The sequence below is a fragment of the Lissotriton vulgaris genome, chromosome 9, assembly GCF_964263255.1.
Source record: "Lissotriton vulgaris chromosome 9, aLisVul1.2, whole genome shotgun sequence".
Lineage (NCBI taxonomy): Eukaryota > Metazoa > Chordata > Amphibia > Caudata > Salamandridae > Lissotriton > Lissotriton vulgaris.
Genome location: NC_141697.1, coordinates 268,727,117 through 268,750,918, shown reverse-complemented (window position 1 = coordinate 268,750,918; position 23,802 = coordinate 268,727,117). Strand labels below are relative to the sequence as shown.

At 46.4% G+C, this 23,802-nt stretch overlaps 1 protein-coding gene across 1 annotated transcript in view; it reads right to left on the bottom strand.

The window, feature by feature from the left end:
* LRRC74A (leucine rich repeat containing 74A) overlaps positions 1-18,020 on the bottom strand; it is a 173,124-nt gene extending 155,104 nt beyond the window's left edge. Inside the window, exons 1-3 of the mRNA XM_086936619.1 lie at positions 17,899-18,020; positions 14,981-15,156; positions 830-937 (exon numbers count right to left, since the gene is read on the bottom strand). Coding sequence (XP_086792745.1) covers positions 830-937; positions 14,981-15,156; positions 17,899-18,013 — 399 coding nt within the window. The 5' untranslated portion in view covers positions 18,014-18,020. The remainder of the gene's footprint in view (positions 1-829; positions 938-14,980; positions 15,157-17,898) is intronic.
* Positions 18,021-23,802: the final 5,782 nt, after the last annotated feature.

Sequence of the window (23,802 nt, the reverse complement as noted above, 5' to 3'; positions counted from 1 at the left end):
CTGCCTACACTGTTGATACTGTCTGCTTGCTCAGCATTTGACAGACTCTTCCCAAGCAGTTATATAGAAATCCATTACTTTTAATTCACCAAAAGTTGCAGGCATCATTTTTAAGTTGGCAGAACAACTCCATACCCTCACGTTTTTCCGTCCCCCATACTCAGGGCCAATGGAATTATGTGATTATGGGGCTGCTGTGTTTTTCGCATAATTATGCCACATTTGCCACATAATCTATCACCTGCTGCATAATTTGCAGATTTTAACAAAAAAATGTTTTAAGCTCAAATGGATCAAAAGTTTCTAAAGCGGTGGCGCAACGTGGTGCTGCATCGGAAGTCATTTCGCAAAGGTTGATTCTTCACCTTTCAGTTGCATATTGCTATATTTGTGGGTTAAATTAGTACTAATAAGGTGTCTAGACAGTGTTAATATGTGTAAAAATGACAAAATAATGAACTGGCACTTTCTCAAATTATAGCCACAATATGCAGGATAATTTGCATTTTCCTGTTACATAATTTATTAAACCCTGCCACATACTTTGGTCCTCCCTTGCCGCATAATTCCAGTGGCCCTGCCGATGCTCTTCCGCATCCACCAAATGTACAGCCCGTCTCCCCCGCTGTCCTCATTCACTCCAATACTCCTTTGTCCTAAACGTCCTATGTTTCGGTGAAATAGCTCCAGGAATCTCACACTATTTCAGTTCTACAAGAAGTAGAGTTATGGATGGATGGGAAGCTATACCATGGGGGTAAGGTGCCATTTTCTGCTATAGAAAACCAAATACAAGAAAAGGGTTCAGAAAGAGGCTGAGTGGTCGTACCAATTCCTGGATATAATAGTTCTCTCTCAGCATCTCCACCAGGTCAGCCAGGCCTTCATCCTGGATCCAGTTGTCCTTCAGTGACAGGCGGATGATGTTCATGTTGGACTGAGGGTTGTCACGGAGGTAGGAGAAGGAAAAGGCAGGGTGTGGAGGAACAAGATGTTGGCAAAAAGAAGACAGACATAGTAAGAGATGGAGAGGACACGAGATCAAAGAAACCAAAAAAAGAAAGGAAGGTTGCAAAAATGAAAACAATTAATAATGGGGTAGACAAGTCAACAGGAGGGAAAAATGGGACAAAAGATGAAAAATTAGTAACACATTCTATTGTATCTTCTTGGCAGCCACCGTGGCTGCATTCAGTGTGGTGTGGAAGGTAAGCACAGTCCACGTGGATCCTGACAATACTCATTAACTCACTCATACAATTATAAAATATTATAAACGATCCCTTTTTGAAGCAAATATAATTACCGAACTCGGTAACAGAACATTTTCTCAGATCAATTCCAAAAGTGACTGCTTCACCTGCGAAGCTATACATATTCGAACGGTGCCATGACGACATCAACTACATCCTGTCCTGGCCTCTGATGCAGCCTTCTGATAACAGTTAAGTTGGCCCCTTTTCATTAGTAGATCAGTACACTTAAACATTTGGTATATTAATGTGATTTTTCTGACAATTTGTAATTATGACTTTAGCGAGGCACATGTATTGGATGTCCATAGGATCAGTAAGAATAATTTTCCATGTACAAATAAAACTTAGAGCAGTGGTCCAGGGGGCCTTCAACAACTATATAGGGGGTCCACGACTCCTTATAAAATGACATAAAATTAAGAGATTAAAAAAATTGAATGGAAAAAAAGAAGCAAAATGTTAACATTGAAAATTTTAAAACAGTCTGTAAATGTGTAGGAATTTGTAATTGGCGTCTAAAAATTAAGTTAGTATCTTCAGCCTGATTCAAGAGAGCAGTACAAGTGCATGCAACAGAATATAGAATGGACAATGGGTGGCCGCAACTGATCTAATCTTCCCATTAAAATTAAAAGTTTGGATATGTAAAGATACTCTTACTCCAATAAAGACAGGAGACTTCGGTAGGTTAACTTTGGTTTATTCTACGGAGCGCCGGGACCACGTCTTAACTCTATGCTGTTGGCGCCAGAACAAAATGGCCGCTAGCCACTTCCGCTTACCCCTTTCCGGTTCCGGTCACCAGAACACTAGACCGATACCACATATCTCCCCCCCTTTATGCATCACAATATTTTATCAAAATGAATACTGGAACAGTCTTACTTGTAGTCCATTTCAAAGTCCTTGAATCTCTCCGGAATCCTTATTGTTCCTCCTGCCCTCGTCTTTATCGCTTCTTCTCTTCTCGCCTCTCCCTGTTCCTTAGACCCTGGTTCACTTGTCTCTGTTCCTTCCTGGGTGCCTCCCGCCTTTTCCTTCACCGATCTAATCTTGCTCCTGTCCTTAAGACCACTGGTTCCTCTGACTTCTCCGTCCTCCTCAACTTCTCTCTCCTCTACTTGCTGCGTACTTTCATCTACCTGCTCCATGCTCCTTCTATCTCTTTCTTCCGTGCCTCTCTCAACATTCTCTTTCCCTTCATCAGTCTTAGCTCCCCACTCCAAGATTTTGCTGCATTTCGCCATTCTATCTTGCGACCATACCTTTCCATCGCTGAGTAACGCCGACCTGGTGTACGGCTCTAGAACTTGGAGGGGTGGAGTGAATTTACTCTCCCCTTTCCTCTTCATGGTGGCCATCTTCACTCTTACCCAATCTCCTTTCTCTAACCACACTCCTTGTACGTTTTGTTTCTTGTTGAATTGTTCAGTGTACACCTCCTGTGCTCTCTCTAGATTTCTCTCGACCACCGCTGGAGACCACTTACTTTACACAACCATCTTCCTCCATACTGTATTGTCTTTGGTAAATGGTTCTCTCCCTCTAAGTATACCTTGAAGGGGCTGTACCCCGTGCTTCCAGGTGTGATTCGGTATGCCCACAACATTTTAGGCACTTCCCTCTCCCAGTCCAATCCGTCATTTATGGCTGCCGGTATGGTGCCCATGATCACCCTGTTGAAACATTCCACTTGTCCGTTGCCGGCTGGGTGATATATGGGGGTATGTTTGACCTCTATACCGTTTCTGGCTACAAAGGCTTCCCATTTCCCTGATGTGAACTGCAGCCCATTGTCACATATGATGGTTTTAGGAATTCCTTCTTTGACAAATAAGTCCCTCAGAAAGGCTATAACTGTCTCTGTGTCTACTGCTTCCTTTATGACCACCTCTGGCCATTTGGAGTATTTGTCGATCAATACTATGGCGTACTTTTGAATGCCCTCGCTGTTCAGAACTGGTCCCATGTATATCAATCGATACCATCTCCTATGGTCCTGCGGGCATCTGGAACCTTCCTAAAGGCGGTCTCATCATGGACTGGGACTTGTCCGCTTTAGCGCATGACTCACATTGTCGTACGAATCGTTCTACTTGTGAGTCGATGGCTGGCCACCAATAGGCTTGTCGAGCCAACGCTTTCGTCTTGGTGATCCCCTGGTGTCCCTCATGTAACAAGGTCATTAGATGTTCAATGACTCCTTGGGGAGGAATCACTTTGTTGCCCCTCAGCAGAAACAAGGGATTTTCGCCTAGGGACAGCTCATCCCTCACTTCCCAATATCTCCTCAATGTCTCCTTAAGGTGTCTCTTCTCGGGCCATCTGTGGACCACATACCCTCTTATCGCCTGCAGGTCCTCGTCTGATTTGTAAGCCTCTTACCATCCCTGAGCTCCGATCACTCTCTCCATGTCTTCTACCGTGACAACCACATAGCTGTCCCACTGTGAGGATTCTTGTCTATCCGCATCCTCCTTTGCTGCCGCTCGGCTCAGGAAGTCTGCTACCTTGTCTGCGGGCCCGGTATGTGTTCCACCTTGTACACAAAGTCTAGCAATCGAAGTGTCATCTTTGCTATCCTTTGTGTTGCATGAGCATGGCTGTTTGATGTCAAAACCTTTACCAGGGGTTTGTGGTCCGTTTTGACTAGAAACTTTACGCCCCACAGATACTGTCTGAACCGTTCCATCGCCCACACAACAGCTAGCATCTGCTTCTCTATGACGCTGAATTTTTCCTCATTGGGTGCTAGGGATCTCGAGGCAAAGCTGATTGTCGACACTTCTCCCTGGCCTGATCTCTGCATGAGCACCGCCCCGAGGCCTCGATCACTTGCATCGGTGGTAAGGATGGATTCGGCGTCCGGTTCAAACCCCTATAGGGGTATTGTTTCACTCATTTCCTGTTTCAATTTGACAAACTCCTCCTGCTCCTCTTTGTTCCACTTGAAGCCATTCCTTTCTTTGAGTAATTGGCGTAAACAGTGTGTCTTAGAGGCAAAGTGGGGTATGAATTTGTTATAGTATTCGGCCATTCCCAGGAATGACCTGACGTCCTCTTTTCTTTCCGGGGCTGGCGCGTCTAATATAGCCTGCATGTTCGATCTCTTGGGTTCTATGCCCCGTTCGCTGACTTCATGGCCGAGATATGTGACCGACGGTACCCCAAATTTGCACTTGGCCCACTCTTCCGTCAATCCATTCTCTTGCAGCGTGCGTAGCACTGTGTGTAGCTTTTCTTTGTGTTCTTGTTTGGATGCACCCATGACCAGGATGTCGTCCTGGAAGAAGTGAACGCCTTCCACCTTGCGAAACAGTCTGTGCATCAATTTTTGGAAAACAGCAGCTGCTGATGCCAGCCCGAAGGGCATCCTGACGAATTTGTAGCACCCGAAGGGTGTGATGAATGATGTGAGGTGGCTGCATGATGGGTGGAGTTTTATTTGGTGGTAGGCAGATGACAGGTCCACCGTCGAGAACCATTTTACGCCCTTGGTCTTGGCCAACACTTCATTGATGCGAGGAAGGGGAAACGTGTCGATCAGGATGTTTTTGTTTAGCTCCCTGAGGTCGACGCACAGCCTCACCTACCCGTTGGGCTTTTTGGGCTACCACTAACGGTGAGAGCCATTCTGCACTCTCGATGGCCTGTATCACCTCACTTTTTTCCAATCTGTCGAGTTCCGCTTGCACCGCCTCCCTGCACCGGAAGGGGATGTTCCTTACTTTGTGGAGGACCGGTTTGGCTCCTTCCTTTTAGCTTGATTAAGTCTGTGTACTTGGTTAGTTCACCAATCAGCCCGTTGAACACCTTGGGGTATTCCCTACGCCAAGCCTCTATCTCATCCCTGCTCTCCACGTTCATCAGCATCACCTTTTCCACGCCTCCTGGGTTCAGTAGTATTCCTAACGCCCCTTGGTCATTCCAACTGAGTACTGACGGTCCTTTCTCCGCGACGTACAATTTGCACACCGCCTTGCGTCCTCTGAACTCAAAGAGTAGAGGGCAATAACCCAACATTGGTATTTTCTGTCCCGTGTACGTAACCGGTCTTAGGTACATGGAACGCAGCTCTTCCTTAATTGTCGGCTCAAACTTCTCCTCCCATACCTGTCTTTGTATGATTGTGATGGGGGCTCCTGAGTCGGCGATGATCTCAATGGGTACTCCTCCAATTTGCATGTCGAGCCTGGGCTTGTCCGATTCTGCGCACCCCACGTCAAGGATCTGGGCATCGATGTAGAGGACTTCCTCTAAATCCTCCTCCCCTGTCTGGTCTTCTTCTTCTTCCTGAGCTTCCTGGTCTATGTACCTGACCGTGGCTCCTTTCGATCTCCTACAACATACCTTTTCATAATGTCCGAAGATGTGGCAGTATGCACATTTTGCCCTGAACGCTGGGCACACTTTGTCGTTCCCCAAGTGTGACGTGCTTCTGCATCTGTAGCAGCATGGCCGTCCTCCTCTTCCCGTCCTGTTGGCCGTGCTCCCTGGGTGAGTGTTCTGTCTGTGTTCTTGCCCTTTTTGTGGCTCTCTCTGCTTGGCCTTCTCGTTCTTGCTCTGCGTCACAACCCTACAGACCGTTTGCGTCGCTCCGGTGTCCTTCCGAGCAGCTTGGGCGCATCTCTTAGACATTTCTGCTTTCTTCACTAGAGCCCAAACTTCCTTCAAGGGGGCCTCTCCGTTCACCCACAGTTTTTCTTGCAAGTGCGCGCTGGACGTGTGCATTATGATCTGGTCCCTTATAAGATCATCGTGTACCGCGCTAAATTTAAATGTGAGCACCAAATTCTGCAGTGCCGCTACGTACTCATCAATTGTCTCTCCGCCCTCCTGTTTTCTCTTGAAGAAGTTGTGCCTGTCTATGGCTACGCACACTACGGGTCTGTAATGTGCGTCAATGTCTTCAATTGCGTGACTGAACACGTCTGTGTCGTTCGCATCTCTTGCCTTTTTGACGATGGTGTCATATACTCTGAGCCCCTCCGGGCCTAAATTATGTAGCAAGATCTTTCTTCTTCTGGGGCCTGCGTACGCTGCTCCATTCTCTTCTTCTAACGCCTCCAGGTAATTGAGAAAGTACCGTTTCCAGTCTTCCCACGGCATTGTGGGTTCTCCCCTTTTTGGGAGAAATGGTACCAATTGGGTTAAGGAGGAGGACTGCGTCGCCATCTTGCCATTCCCTCTGGGGCCTGCTTGTGTCGGAACTGGTCTACCCGGCGGACTGCCTGGAGCTTGTCTCTCGTCCACGTCTTCTTCGCTATGCTCGCTGCCGGCTGAGCCGCCTCCAACCGCACCGTCCGTGTGCTGTGGCGTTTGTGGGTCGTCTCGGACCGTACCGTCAACAGCGTTCGTTCCTTCCCCTTTGCCTCGCAGTGCCGCCAGCGTGGTGCGCGGGGTGTCACGCTACAGTGGAGTGGGGTTTCTCGTGTCCTGGACGGTGAGTCACCATTCTGTTCGCGCTCTCTCACTGCCGCCTTACTCGCTACCGCCGTGCTGCTAGGGCTCGGCTTGCGGTTCCGCTTACTAGTGTGCTTGACCACGCTGTTGTCGTGAGTGCGTAATCGCTTCTTCTTGGGATCGTCCTTCGTCCTCTGCCGCGCTCCGAACTACTGTTTTCACCTCCCACCGTCTGGTTGTTTCGCACCATGGGCTCTCTTGTCAGATCCCTTGCCTCGTCGCCATTGTAAAGATACTCTTACTCCAATAAAGACAGGAGACTTCGGTAGGTTAACTTTGGTTTATTCTACGGAGCGCCGGGACCACGTCTTAACTCTATGCTGTTGGCGCCAGAACAAAATGGCCGCTAGCCATTTCCGCTTACCCCTTTCCGGTTCCGGTCACCTGAACACTAGATCGATACCACAGGATACCATTTTGATTTGTATTATATTTGTTTGTGAACTAAATAAATATTTCATGATGAGTGTATCTGTTTTTGTGTTTTGTGTCTTGTTTTGCGGTTCAGATTATCAAAATAGCTTAGGTTGGGGTCCCCAACTTCCAGTAATGGCTCAGTGGGGCCCTCTAATTCCATTAATGATTAAATGGGGATTCCCAGATTCCAGTAATGATTATGTGGGGGTCCACATAAGTAAAAAGGTTAAGAAACACTGACTTAGATTAATTAACTAAATTGATGTACATAGGACGAATTAATAGGATGAATATGGCAAATTATTAAAAATGATGAGAAAACGTAATTTCACTATATAGACATATATTATACATATATATGTATATATATATATATATATATATATATATATATATATATATATATATATATATATATATATATATGCACACACACATATATATACATACAAGCACACACACACCCATTCACAACACTCACTAAAAAATACACATACATCCATGCATTCACATACCAAACATAAAAAACAAAAACATACAAATAACCTTACCTTTCTCGCAGCTCTCTGAGAGGGGAGGCTTCAAGGTCCCAGGAGGGTTGGGAAGGCAGCAGTCCCAACCTCGTTGATGGGGTCAGTAGGACTGCTGATCCCACCCCAGTTTGTGACAAAGTTTTACTGATTGACACTTGGCCCTGGGCACTTCAGGGCTTAAAACTGAAACACCCAGGTCCGAGGCATACAGTTATGCTCCCCCTCGTCAGGAGGGGCAGGGCCTCAAAGTACTTTTGCCAGGCTGAGGAGGTCACGCCCACAGGGCTGTGAAATCCTCAGCCTGGCAAAGTTCAGCTCAGGCAGCCAAGAGTCTGTACATTTAGACCATGTCCAGCTCCTGCCTGCCTGACCTAAACAAGAAGATTGTCTGTCAGGCTGACCTTTGTCACCCTGACAGACGCTTTTCTTGCCCGGAAAAAGTTGGGGGGCATGGCCCCTCAGTCGTACAGATGGGCCTTTGTAGGTTAAAAACAGTAACTTACTGAGCCATAGAATTCAATACAATAGAGTTGGGCAAGCCTAGCCAGAACCGAGACAGGAAAATATTTGCCATGTACATCATGCAACAAAAAGCATGTTACAATATGATAAGGTGTCTTGACAATTCAAAAAAGTTTATTTTTAACACATGGAAGCATTTTACTTAAGCACATCAATTTATACCACCACATCAGGATGTATTTATGTTATGTTAGTTAGACCAACTTGTATAGCGCAACAGCTGCCTCAGCAAAGAGGCGTCCTGGCGCTTACTACAGGCGGACCAAACACTAGAGCCTAAACCGCAAGAAAAAGATGCGTTTTTATAGCCTTCCTAAATGTCAAATAATTCTCCAGGCTGGAGATGTGCAAGGGGGGGAGCTCCACAATTTAGCCGCCAAACAGCGGAAAGAACGTCCCCCAGCACGCATACGTTTTACCCGCGGAACAACAGCAAGACAGGACCCCAGGGAATGCAAGTGGCGAGTAGATATATATGGTACCAATATGCTGGACAAAATACTCGGGGAGGAGAATTTCAGGATTTTAAAAGCCAGGCAGAGAGCTTTAAATTCTATATGCCTGGCTACAGGCAGCCAATGTAGATGCTGAATTGCGCCTGAGGTAGGGCGTCTTCTCGGAAGTCCTAGCAGGGCTCTAGCCGCAGCATTTTGGACCCTCTGTTGGCGCATGATCTCGGCTTTATTTGCACCCACTAAGAACGAGTTGGCGTAATCCAGCCTAGACAAAATGGCTGCCTGGACAATCAATTGTCTAGTAGAAGGATCAAAATAGCCTAAAAGGGGTTTCAAACCTCGTAAAAGACCAAAGCAGGTGCCCGCAATCTTCTTAGTATGGTCCTGAAAACTAGGGGTGGAATCCATCCAAACCCCTAAATTCTTCACCACCACCGATGGGGAAGGAGCACAACCAAGGGTATCCGGCCACCAGTTCTCACTCCAGAGTTTGATGTTTTTACCCACCAACAACACCGCCGATTTATTCGCATTAAGCTGGAGGCAGTTGGTGGTCATCCACTCCGCGACTGCCGCCAGCCCACTCCTAAATTTGGAGGAGCCCTGCGTGGGATCGTCAGTGAGGACCACCACCAACTGCGTGTCATCGGCATAGGAAACAATGAGAGGCCTCTGTCCCTAGCTATCATGGCCAGAGGCTGAACGTACAGATTAAAAAGTACGAGGCTCAGGGCAGAGCCTTGAGGCACACCCTGGCCAACCAATAGACTGGGCACGGGACAGGAAGGGTGGAGCAGATACCTGAAAAGTTCTTTGAGAGAAACAATCTGAACCAGTTCAGAGCCAAGCCACTGATCCCGGCCTCCCCCAGGCGATTTAGAAGAATTGGGTGGGATACCGTGTCAAATGCGGCACTATGATCTAACAGAATTAGTGCTGCAGTATTGCCTTCATCTAGAACAGTCCGCAGATGTTCAGTCACAGCAAGGAGAGCTGCCTCCGTGCTGTGCCCTGGGCGGAAATCGTTCCGCGTAGGATCCAGGATGCCATTGGTGTTTAAAAATGTCGTGAGGCAGGTGTTGATATGTGCCTCAGTAATTTTCGCTGCCCGTGGTAGCAAAGAGATTGGTCGAAAATTTTCTGGTTTTGCAGGATCCAATGACGGCTTTTTAAGGAGAGGAACCACCATAGCCTATTTATAAATTGTGAAAGTTTTTAAATCTGAACTGGGAAACATTTCTGCCTCGCACTGATGAAAATGAGGTTAATGAATTAAAAGACAAGTCAAACTTCACATGAAGCCTATATGTAGCATAAATCCCTACTATAAATAGCACAACATTATAAACTATTAAATTAAAAGCAAAAGGTATTTTTACAGCGTACATCCTGCACTTGTGTATGTGACAATGAACCAAAAAACAGGAAGCTAAGTGAGCTACAGTATTTGACTAGGATCCTACAATTTGGTCAAGCAGGAATACAGGCAATAGATGAGTATCTATTATCATCATCAAACCTTTACAATTTGCTTCAACTCTAGGAGAATGAGATTAGAGCACAGATAACTAGTATAATCTATTCTAATGTTGTGTCAGTAGATAATATTTTGCCTTTACAGATTTACATAGAGTGAAGCTTGTTCCAGGACATAAGAGCAAGCACTTCACAATAGCCAGAGACTACATTTCATGGTTTTTGACTAAAGGAAAAAAGATCTTTCTGGCAAGATAAGTAATCTTATCATACCTTAAGAAAACTGCTGAGCACACAGGGACTCTCACATGCAACAGAAGCAGGCTGCAGGGAAGACCAACCAGCCATGCCTTAGCACTCTTTACTCTTCCTCCCTCAAAGTCCACAGCACTCAGAGTCTACACCGCACGAGGCAATCATTCGAAGCTTTTAAAAAATGATGATGACAGGCCTGCCCCTTGTAGTATTATTGGTTCATTCTCCCACGCCAGCAACATGAATCAGGTATGTCATAGGAAGTGAGTCTGCGCTATGAATGATTGAAGGCCCTGAATTGAAAATGAGGGATTCACAGAGCCTAAGGAGCCTGCATGAAATTGCAGAGCATCCTTACATGGCAACAGTTTAGAAGAGGTAAGGCTTAAACAAATAATCAGGAGAATGTATTGACTTCTATTGAAGCAGAGGCAATGTCAGGAGAGAGATAGCTAATATAAAGCCATTTTTGAGTCTAAAAATCGGGAGCATGTATGGAGCATCTGCCAGCGCTACTACAATTATTATGCACACAGGGGCAAGTGTCGCCCAAATATACACAACCCACCAGGGGTGTTTTTCCGACACAAATTGGGAAAAATATAGCCCATTTGTGCAGGAAACAGCCCAGTCTGGCTACACTGCGTTTGATTCCTCTGTGTTCTGCTCCAGCCTCCCAGAGTGTTCTTAAGAACAACTTGAGTGCTAACAATCATTTAAAAAAAGTATGGAACACCTGAAGCCATCTTGATTGACTCAAATTGATAAAAGTTAAAATATTTCATTTAGAAAGGAACAGAATGGGAGGGTTCATTTTGTCATAGAAATTATGGTTAGTGCTGTAGAAAGCAAAATTAGAACACATTTTAAATGATTTCTCAAATAACTTCCTCTTCTATTTCATTTAACATGCAGACTGAAACATGCGCTTTCAACACCAGCAGCAGACTGCCAGTTAACTCCTGGATGATCAGCAGCTTGACCACAATGTTCTAATAGGCAACTAGAGTGCTAACATTCTAAATTCATACCAAATGTGTGGCACATCTGAAGGCCATCTTGATGGAATTGAAGTGGAAAACTGAACACACAGAGAGCCACCCACACACACAGAGAGCCACACACACACACACAGAGCCACACACACAGAGCCACACACACACAGAGCCACACACACACAGAGCCCCATACACACACACACAGCGAGCCACACACACACACACACACAGAGCCACACACACACACACAGAGCCACACACACAGAGCCACACACACACACACAGCGAGCCACACACACACACACAGCCACACACAAAGAGCCCCCCCCACACACAGAGCCCCCCACACACACAGAGCCCCACACACACAGAGCCCCCACACACACAGAGCCCAACACACACACAGAGCCCAACACACACACACAGAGCCCAAAACACACACACAGAGCCCAACACACACACAGAACCCAACACACAGACAGAGCCCAACACACACACACACAGCCTAACACATAGACACACAGAGCCCAGGACACACACACACAGAGCCCAACACACACATACACACAGAGCCCAACACACACACACACACACAGAGCCCAACACACACAGACACACAGAGCACAACCCACACACACACACAGAGCCCAACACACACAGACACACAGAGCCCAACACACAGACACACAGAGCCTAACACACACAGACACACAGAGCCACACAGAGCCCAACACACACAGACACACAGAGCCCCACACACAGACACACAGAGCCCCACACACACACAGACATCCCGCAGTCTAGGTCAGCCACACGCCCATCGCTGCCCAGTAAAGCCCCAGGGAACAGAGGCAAGAAAAAACGATGACAAGCAGGGAACGATAAGAAGCAGGGAACAGAGGCAAGAAAAAAACGAACAGCAGCAGGGAACAGAGGCAAGAAAAAATACGAACAGCAGCAGGGAACAGAGGCAAGAAAAAAAATAAATGGCATTGTCATTTACAATGCCAATAGCTTAATCTCTCGCAAATGCGAGACCTATTGGATTTGCACCCACACACACACAGAGCCACACGCACCCACCCACACACAGACAGAGCCACACACACAGAGCCACACACACACACACACACAGAGCCACACACACAAACACTGAGCCACAAACACACAGAGCCACACCGACACAGAGCCACACAAACACACACACAGAGCCACACACACACAGAGCCACACACACACACAGTCACACACACACACACAGAGCCACACACACACACACACACACAGACAGAGCCACACACACAGACAGAGCCACACACACACAGAGCTACACACACACAGGCAGAGCCCCACACACACAGACAGAGCCCAACACACACAGGCAGAGCCCCACACACACAGAAAGCCACACACACACAGACAGAGCCACACACACGCAGACAGAGCCACACACACACACACACAGAGCCACACACACACAGACAGAGCCACACACAGAGTCACACACACACACACAGACAGAGCCACACACAGAGCCACACACACACACACATACACAGAGCCACACACACACAGACAGAGGCACACATGGACAGAGCTCCAAAGTGTGGCAATCGGGAGGATTTCTCTAAAGTTAGCGGCCACAGAAGCCTGAGGACAGAGTAGGCATAAGGTATATTGCTGTGGGACAGGAAAGTAGCTGCTTACCCGGAGGATAGTGGGCACAGCCAGTTCTTCATGAAAAGAGAAGCATAACGCTGAACACAGTTCTAAGTGGTATGCAGCATCAAAAGGGTGTCGAATGCAAATAAGCTTTGGTGCTAAAACTAAAAAAGACATGGCAATAAATCAAAATAAAAAAATAAATAAAAAAATAAACAAAACGAAAACACAACCAGAAAAGAAGTGGCCAATAGTCAGAGTAGCTAAAGCGGTTTATCAATGGAATTATGACAACAAACGATTAAACAACGGCAATACCTAAAGTGACATGACAATATTTTGGGGTTCAAAAGGAACACTTGCCAAAAGGAAAGAAATCCTCAGCAGTGTAGGGTTGACAAAGGATGAGGACCAACAGAATGAACAACAGAAATAGACGAGGCATCAGCGGCACCAAGGCAGCATGGTGACAAGGATATGGGCTGCCACGTATACAAAAAGAGAATGATAGTAGGAGACCCGTACAGTGCGAAAGGCATATACGCGCACAGACAATTAAACAAATTGGCACACCAATAGTGCCAAAGTAGGAGATTGCGAGGGCATTAAAGATAATAAAAACACGGCTGCGACGAGGGGTGTTACTTTGAGCAGAGGATCAGGGGGTGGAAAAAAACATCCGGGCAGGGTAACTGCGTGCTCACAACAGAGATGCAAGGCACTGTAAGGGTCGGGAACAGAGTTTAAATATTTAGCGCTGGGCGGAGACCAGATAAACAAGAAGATGGACTATAGAGGAGCTCCTCCTCTTAAATTAACTAACAAAATAAACAGAGGACAACAAGAAGGGAAACGAAGATGAAAACAAAACGCATGAACAGCGCCAGTTACCTTGGAATCTGCAGGGCAGGCGAGGCTTTCAGGCGGTCTCAGTCTCAGTCGGCTTTTCTTTCGGGCCGCTCCCCGGCCTCGGGCAGCAGCTCCGCTTCGTGGATGAGTGAGGGGGAGCCCTCAGAGGCTGGGACCAATCCCAGCGCAGCCCCACGATGATGTGGTGGGAGTCCCTGCAGGCGGGAGCCAATCCCAGCGCGGCAGGCCGATGGCGCTGCCGCAATTCCTGGGGGCAGGAACCAACCACAGCCTGCACACCGATGATGTAAGCCCCGCCCTTTTCAGACCGGGGGCGTGTTTTTTGTTGATTAACGGATGACGTCACGGAGAGAAAACAGCAAAAAACACGCCCCTCAATCCGAAACGGACGGGGCTTAAAGGGACAGGCAGAGCTCTTCTCCAATGGCTGGCCGCCGTTTAGGAAGCCAGACAATGGAGAAGAGCTGGCTCGTTTACCTCCCTTCTCTCTAACATAATTACTCACCAGCGTGACCGCGCAAGCACAGCCAAAGCAGGCCAAGACCTAAAAACTAGCCTTCAAGAAAAAAAAACAGTTCTTGTACAATCTTCTCAGGGAAGAATTCATTGATCCCTAGACATCTTTATGTTGAGTGTTTAAAAAGACACTTGAAATGCTGCTTGTCCTACCAACATTTCAAAATGTGATATTGCTCTCTTGATACTGACTGGCTTTTTGATCAATGTGATCAAGCAGGTGGTGTTATTTTAATTCTACTTGCTAGTTTTTCTGTAAACTGATACATGGATTCTACTTAATAATTTCCGACCATATGTACATTTATATACTCTGTTTGAATCCGTAGTGGAATTGTGAGCTCTGCATGGTTCAGCTGCAAAATTATTGATCCACTGCTATAATGTTGTAGCAAGAGTGTCTGTTCATTTTCACACTTTTATAAAAACGTACTGATGCTCCTCGTGTACCGTATGCACTGTAAAAAAATGGCAAGTACATAAATAAATAAATAAATAAATAAATAAATAAATAATGAAATAATGAAATAAATAAGTGGGCAAGAATAGTTTCTCACCACTAGTGCAATGGCTATTGCTCTAGCCCCTTTTGGTCCCAATCCATGATGATTCATCTCCAAGCGCTCAGCCTCCAGATTACGAAGAAAATATGAAGCGGGCACCACCCCAACCATCTCACAAGCTTGCAGGTACCTCTCCTGGTACGTAACCCCACGGAATGACTTGTTTGGATCTGCAAACACAGAGAAAGAGCATTCAACTCTTTGGCTGTAGTTAAACCCCAAACTTTATCAGGCTCAGTAGCGAGCGGTTGATCTCATCTCTCCAAGTAACCACTAAAATTTAACTATGAAACAATCCTCTGCAGTGAACCACCTTTGCTCTATCACCATGGTAACTTGTAAACTTGAGATCCTCCGACCATTTCCTCCCACCACCTAGTGCATTGAAAGTGATCAACCATATATGCGCATTCAGCCACCAAGAACCATGCCTGCAAACTTTTCAAAAACCTATTTGCAGACAATCACAACAGGTTTACTCTGAATAACATTCTGAAACCACTCTACAGCCAAGCAGGCTTGCATGCCTAAACATACCACAACACTCGCTACCATCTTTATAGTAAACAAACAGCGTTTTTGAATGAACAAACGCTCAACAGTCTCTTTACAGCCAACCACAGATTTTCCAAGGCAAAACATTTAAGATCATCTGAACAGCTATTCACTACAGCTCACTACAGCTTTACCCAGCTTTTTATTCAAGTTCAGAAAAATTGAGAACTACAGTTTTATTCTGATTGACAATAATTCAAGAACCACTCAATAATCAAAAGTGTTGCCATGAAAAAAATAAATATACATTTTCTCAAAACAAGCACATTTTATATCATTCAGCAGTCTCTTTACTGCCAGAAAGCATAGCAATTTATTATCAAAACAAAATACTACAGAATATTTCAACAGGCAACCACAGCTCAAAGGTATACGACATTCAAAAAACTATTAAGTGACAAAAAACACAGTTATTCCATGACAGAATGCTGAAGAACTGATCTACAACTTACCAACACAGGTTTACCGGGAAGGAAAATTAAAGAGCTCTTTAATAGACAATCAAACTTTTATCATGACAAAATATCAAGTGTTTCTCTGAAGGACACCACATCTTTACAATGACTGAACCAATCCATTGCCTTAGTGTACTGGAACATGACAAAAACACCTTTACAGGCTTATTGTGGTAAGACAATCACAACCTTTTTCAGAACCTTGAAAAACTACTTTTTAGTCAACTCACAAAGTTGTATTTACATGCAATGGCCACAGTTTTACATTGATAAGAGTAAAAATGAACATCTTTAAAGGAAGCTGCAACTTTACCATGAACACTCAGGAACCTTATCGTCAGCACATTCCATCTTTCGCTCAGTGATTTTAACCGGATAAGGCTAAAATTTCAAAACATTTTGTAAATTCAGAACTTTTAGTTTGTAAAACATTTACATCGCAATTCTGTGTCTGGAAGTCTGATTCGGTTTCTCACAGGAGTCGAATCAGGATTACAAATAAAGTGGGCGGGGGGGGGGGGGGGGGAGGGACCCCGACTTCTGCTTGCACTCCCTGGACGTTTGACAGGAAATATCTATTGGAATGTGCCGGGGAAAAAAGACCCAATAAGAGGGAAAATGCTGATGAAATCTATGCGAAAACACATATTCTTGAGGTTATTCATGATCATTCTGAGTTCAATTACACAGGAGTTTCTCTCCAGGGAAATGTCAATCACCATGTATTATATTTCCTCAGAGGAGAGATTCCTAGCCAGTTTTCGAATAAACCCTTTAATGAGGACCTTAGTTATGAAATACTGAATTTGATGGAAAATAGTTTGAAATGTACTCTTTAACAATTACCAAAATTGTCCATTACCATGATTTGGATATAGCATGCAAATTGGGCAGTATTAATATTATACAATCATATCTTCCCTGAGTAGGAACCAGCAAAACATGGTAATAACCAAGGTCGAATTTGTGGCCAGATGAAGACTATGCAACAAAACAGTTTCACATCAAAGTTATTTGAACTTTTGCGAACTAAATATTTTCGTTCTAAATGCAAAATACACAGACGCGTAAGAATTGTGAACTAAATGTTTCTCACTAATTGTCTTGAACTAGATGTATTTCAATGAATGTGCTTCAAAACTTCAGCCAAAACTCCAGTTTACCAACTTTTCACAAAGAATCCAATTGTAATTTCCTCATTATAGATTGAATGCCTCTCACAAGTCAAGAACCACCAGTGTCCTAGTCTTTAAGTTATTCTCTTTGTCTCGTAAGTAAACCACCACAGAGCATTCAACCTCATGTTGCTGGTCACCAACCATATCAATCTGTAAGAGCCAAATCAGGAGCTTCTCTGAGCTCAAGGTCAGAAATCTTATCACTCAGTAACCACTCTTTATCTCGTCTCTTTCCCTCTAGGCCATTTAACATTCAGCCACTTCCCTCCCTGGTGTCAGAACACTCACAAAGTTAATTCCATATCAATCTCCATCATGGCCAGGTGAGCCCTGTATCATCGTTGCACTGTAATCGGGGCGGTGTGAGGAACTGCTTGCAGAAGCCCGGCTGATCCTTTTTAGGAAGATACATCTACATGGACCAGATCCCAAAGTCTGGAAAACCCTCCCCCTTCGGCAATCTCCCACATTGCCCCAGTTCAAGGACCTCAAGACCTGGCTTTTTGGGTGATCTCAGCACTCAACGGAGACGCCACTCCCAACCGCCAGAGCCTTGAGACCCTCACGGGTGAGTAGTTGCGCTTAACCAACCCTCATTAATTGAATGATTGAATGGATAGCCACCACTTGCTGAAGGAGAGCCGGGGGGGGGGGGGGGGGGGGGGGACCCAAACACTAAGGCTGACAAGGCATGCTCTCACCCCAAGGGGTGCCAAGGACTCACCTTCGATCTCCACATCCGTGTCGTACTCGCTGCTCTCCGGTGGCTGCCTCTGTGGTGGAGAATCGCAGTGGTCAGAGAGAGAAAGAGACTCAACAGACAAGCAGGGGTCACACATTCTGACTCTTGGCTCCCATGTCCACCAACTAAAGCCGGACAGCAGCACCCGTGAGGACAGAGGGCGAGTGACCTCCCACTCCTCTGGTCTCTCCCTTCTCCCCCCAGCCCCTATCACCATGCCCCCGCCCTGCCTCAATGCTGTAAGCTTACACTCTGGTCACCTTCCCCGTCGTGGGCCGGATGCACGGCCGGAGTATCTGTGTCACCTGCCCCTCTCACCTTACCACATGCCTGTGAAAGGGGAAGCAGCGGATGTGACAGGACAGCGCGCGCAGGCCACCGATCCCCAGAGGTGCGCGGGCCCAGCCCTGCGGAGAAATGCTCCAGCAGCATTCACAGGCGGGAAACAGAATAGGGCTTGATTTATTCAGGAGGGCGCGCCGCGTGGAACAGAGCGCCCCAGATAAATCATTGATTCACTGAATGCTAATGCAGAGCAGTGTCTGGGATGTACACAGCCACAGGTGTATTTATCCACTCCTTCGGGCCCAGGCTCTGCTTCCCCTATGTGTGGTGCATTTATTACTGAATTACTGAACCCGAAGCTGTTCCCAAAAGAGCATCTGAGAGCTGTAAACAAATGAAAAGGCGAATACAGTTCCTAACAAAATGGCATGGCGGTCCCATAGGCACGAACAAAGAGTAAACTGTGAACAGTGCACATCTATGTGGGGACACTGATGCAGAGGCACCTGCTGACACATGCAAGTTTTGTTTAAAAACATCAGAAAGTTTGGAGAAAACACCCCCGCCCCAACATTTTATCCCACTGCTAGAACAACTCTTCATCTCTCTCAGCTTTGTTAATTCTTGATGAACTACGAGAGTGTCACGTGCAAACTTCTAGCCCTAGAAAGTGCTTTGTAGCCTTGTGAGGGGTATGAAAGCGCTTTACAAATGCTATATTACACAATTCAAAATCTACCCCAATGGCACATTTTTTGGCAAGGCTTGTAGGCAGATCCCGCTCTCTGGACTTCTACAGGTCGTTTTTAAATACCTGACACACTTTTAAATCATGCTTTATGTACATCAGAATCTGTCTCGCTCGCTCTCTTACTCTTACCCCTATTTTCCTTCTGTGCGTTTCTTTATTAGCAGTAGTACCCTATGGCACCCTTTTCTGTCCTTCCTTAAATTCCTAGTTACTCTCTCCTTCACTGCTATGAATATTCAGCTAGGGATTCTCTATCCAAACTCCTTTTAGTCCTCAACTCCCAGACAGCCGAAACAAGCTTTCTGGCTAAGAAAGACTTATTGTAGGCTTATCAGAAACCTAAAGTGGCTTACAGACCGTCCATCCATTACCATAGGTTGGATTTATTGTCACTCTCAATTTTAGTTTGTGCCAGCTTGTTCATCATGTGTTTGTCCCGCCCCTGGGGCATAGCCTCTTTGCCATATTTTTGATTGACTAACTTGTATCCTCCCACTACTCATTTTTTAGATTACTTTAGTTCTCTTTTTAGTTCATTATTCCATGTTTTCCATCTCTCTCCCTGGTGTGCTTCCTCCAAATACCCACCCCCTTGCTCTGTGTGCTCTCTCATATGTGTGCTGTTCTCTCTCATGTACTTCTCCCCTGCTGCCCCACACTGGGTGTTGCTCTCTCCCTAGCAAGCTTTCCATCTGCATTGCCCTCACACCAGCAGAATGATGCAACTGCCAGCTGCAGTCGTGACAATCTGCTATATAATGTTCTATTTATTTATTTTGCTGATGCTGCACAGCATCAGGAAGAAGCATTTTGCTTTTTACTCGATGTTGTACAGCATTGTCAAAATGCATTGGCAAAACCAATAGACCCCAAAAGCGAGCCCCACTGTTTCTGCCAGTGCTTGTTTTGCATTTCTTACACAGCAGTTGCTCTTACTTAGCCCTCTTGCATGTGTTCAACACTAACAATGCTGCTTTGAACATTTATCTTAAATCACGTTGCCTATGCATGGCAGATGAAAGAAAATAAAAAGACAGTGGCCTAATGCAGGCTCCTGCCGCCCCTGCAGTGCAGGGATGGGGGCGGGAGGCAGCGATTCATGGGGCGCATTTAGCCCAAGACCAATGAATATTTGTGAGATATGGGAAAGACTGAGTGGCTCCTCTTCCCTTTTTTCAGGGAGACCCCAGCAGTTTATGTTACGCCGCCGGAGAGGGTCTCAGAGAGACAGACTGCGACAGAGAATGAGAGGCTGAAAGCGGGACAGGGAACGAAAGAAAGAGCGAGAGAAAAAGAAGGAAAACGAGAGAGACAGAGTGCAAGACAGAAGCAGGGCAGAGACAGCATGGGAATGAGAGAAAGACATACAAGAAAAGAAGGAAGTTAGTAGTGAGAGAAATGTATAGAGTTAGGAATACAAAGAAAGCGATAGAGAATGACAGAGAACTGTAGCTTTACATGCATGAATATACATACATGTGTACATATATATATATATATATATATATATATATATATATATATATATATATATATATATATATAATATATATATATTATATATATATAAACCCAACTTCGAGGAGCAGCCACACACGATTGAAATAAAATCTTTTATTCTTCAACTTGCCAGCAGGTTTGAACAGAGATGTTTTCACCTAATGAAATGCCATACGCGTTTCAAGAGCAAAGGCTCTCTTCCTCAGTGGCACAATACATCTGTCTCTTCGGCGTGCTACTAATGATCAAGTCCCCGCCCACTGGACGTGTCGAGTCACAGCGGCGTGTTTGTGGATCTTGTGATACCCCGTACAAAAACGGTCTCATGGGGCGATAGAAGATTCCTGGTATCAGCCCCTAAGTTGTGGAACACTCTGCCACCAATGATTAAAGCCAGTCCATCTCTATGGTCTTTTCGTAAACAACTTAAGACCTGGCTCTTTAATCAATAAATCATCCATAGTTTCCTCAGGGTAAATATTCAGATACTCAGCGCCGAGACGCCCACGGGCCATTGCATGCGCTTTACAAGTATCAAAAATAAATAAATATAAATAAAATCTGTAGTCCTTCAATTTTGGTAGTGCATGCTGAAGGGAAATGATGCAAAATTATTCCCAAGTGGGTGGGAAGACACATTACTGTCGTCCGCCTGCCCCGCTTCTTAGTTGTAGAAGGAGTGTTGCTGGAGCGCCCCTGCAGTGCCCCAGAACGATCGTGTCCTCTGTTGCCTCGTTTGGATGGCAACGCTGGTCTGCCTTACAGCAGTGGGCTCCTCCTCACGACCGGGACGGCCGTTTAAACATCCAAAACTCTGCGGGAAACCCAACTTCGAGGAGCAGCCACACACGAGTGAAATAAAATCCTTTATTCTTCAACTTGCCAGCAGGTTTGAACAGAGATGTTTTCACCTAATGAAATGCCATACGCGTTTCAAGAGCAAAGGCTCTCTTCCTCAGTGGCACAATACATCTGTCTCTTCGGCGTGCTACTAACGATCAAGTCCCCGCCCACTGGACGTGTCGAGTCACAGCGGCGTGTTTGTGGGATCTGAAGGGAAATGATGCAAAATTATTCCCAAGTGGGTGGGAAGACACATTACTGTCGTCCGCCTGCCCCGCGGGTGCTGTTACTTATCAGGTGTGCGCGAAGCAATGGCTTTCATCTTTCAGTTTCAAGGCCACTGAGGAAAGGAATACAATCCTGAAACGCGTCTGGCGAAATGAACTGGGACAGTTTCTTGAAGAGGGTCCTGCTGGCGGGATGCCGATTTACGAATAAAGAGGTGCCAGCAATCACTTGAATCTGTGTGGCTTCACTTAAAATGGTGGTTCCTGCGAGTTTTGGATTTTTAGACGGTCGACCCGGTCGTCGAGTGAAGCCAGCCGCTTGTTAAGCGGACCTGCCGCGGCATCAAGTGGTGTTACCTGAGCCAGGACAGAGAGCAGCAAGAGCCTATGCAGGAGGTTTGAACTGCATTGCCATCGACATCCACAAAGCGGGGCAGGTCCCCTTCAAGACTTTTACACCCATCTATTTTGAATCATTCAGAGGTGAAAGCTCACTACAGCATCCAGAAGCCCCTGAGGCCACGCCCACCATGGCGGGTGCTGTTACTTATCAGGTGTGCGCGAAGCAATGGCTTTCATCTTTCAGTTTCAAGGCCACTGAGGAAAGGAATACAATCCTGAAACGCGTCTGGCGAAATGAACTGGGACAGTTTCTTGAAGAGGGTCCTGCTGGCGGGATGCCGATTTACGAATAAAGAGGTGCCAGCAATCACTTGAATCTGTGTGGCTTCACTTAAAATGGCGGTTCCTGCGAGTTTGGGATTTTTAGACGGTCGACCCGGTCGTCGAGTGAAGCCAGCCGCTTGTTAAGCGGACCTGGGGCGGCATCAAGTGGTGTTGCCTGAGCCAGGACAGAGAGCAGCAAGAGCCTATGCAGGAGGTTTGAACTGCATTGCCATCGACATCCACAAAGCGGGGCAGGTCCCCTTCAAGACTTTTACACCCATCTATTTTGAATCATTCAGAGGTGAAAGCGCACTAGAGCATCCAGAAGCCCTTGAGGCCGCGCCCACCATGGCGGGTGCTGTTTCTTATCAGGTGTGCGCGAAGCAATGGCTTTCATCTTTCAGTTTCAAGGCCACTGAGGAAAGGAATACAATCCTGAAACGCGTCTGGCGAAATGAACTGGGACAGTTTCTTGAAGAGGGTCCTGCTGGCGGGATGCCGATTTACGAATAAAGAGGTGCCAGCAATCACTTGAATCTGTGTGGCTTCACTTAAAATGGTGGTTCCTGCGAGTTTTGGATTTTTAGACGGTCGACCCGGTCGTCGAGTGAAGCCAGCCGCTTGTTAAGCGGACCTGGGGCGGCATCAAGTGGTGTTGCCTGAGCCAGGACAGAGAGCAGCAAGAGCCTATGCAGAAGGTTTGAACTGCATTGCCATCGACATCCACAAAGCGGGGCAGGTCCCCTTCAAGGCTTTTACACCCATCTATTTTGAATCATTCAGAGGTGAAAGCGCACTACAGCATCCAGAAGCCCTTGAGGCCGCGCCCACCATGGCGGGTGCTGTTACTTATCAGGTGTGCGCGAAGCAATGGCTTTCATCTTTCAGTTTCAAGGCCACTGAGGAAAGGAATACAATCCTGAAACGCGTCTGGCGAAATGAACTGGGACAGTTTCTTGAAGAGGGTCCTGCTGGCGGGATGCCGATTTACAAATAAAGAGGTGCCAGCAATCACTTGAATCTGTGTGGCTTCACTTAAAATGGTGGTTCCTGCGAGTTTTGGATTTTTAGACGGTCGACCCGGTCGTCGAGTGAAGCCAGCCGCTTGTTAAGCGGACCTGCGGCGGCATCAAGTGGTGTTGCCTGAGCCAGGACAGAGAGCAGCAAGAGCCTATGCAGGAGGTTTGAACTGCATTGCCATCGACATCCACAAAGCGGGGCAGGTCCCCTTCAAGACTTTTACACCCATCTATTTTGAATCATTCAGAGGTGAAAGCGCACTACAGCATCCAGAAGCCCCTGAGGCCACGCCCACAATGGCGGGTGCTGTTACTTATCAGGTGTGCGCGAAGCAATGGCTTTCATCTTTCAGTTTCAAGGCCACTGAGGAAAGGAATACAATCCTGAAACGCGTCTGGCGAAATGAACTGGGACAGTTTCTTGAAGAGGGTCCTGCTGGCGGGATGCCGATTTACGAATAAAGAGGTGCCAGCAATCACTTGAATCTGTGTGGCTTCACTTAAAATGGTGGTTCCTGCGAGTTTTGGATTTTTAGACGGCCGACCCGGTCATCAAGTGAAGCCAGCCGCTTGTTAAGTGGACGTGCGGCGGCAT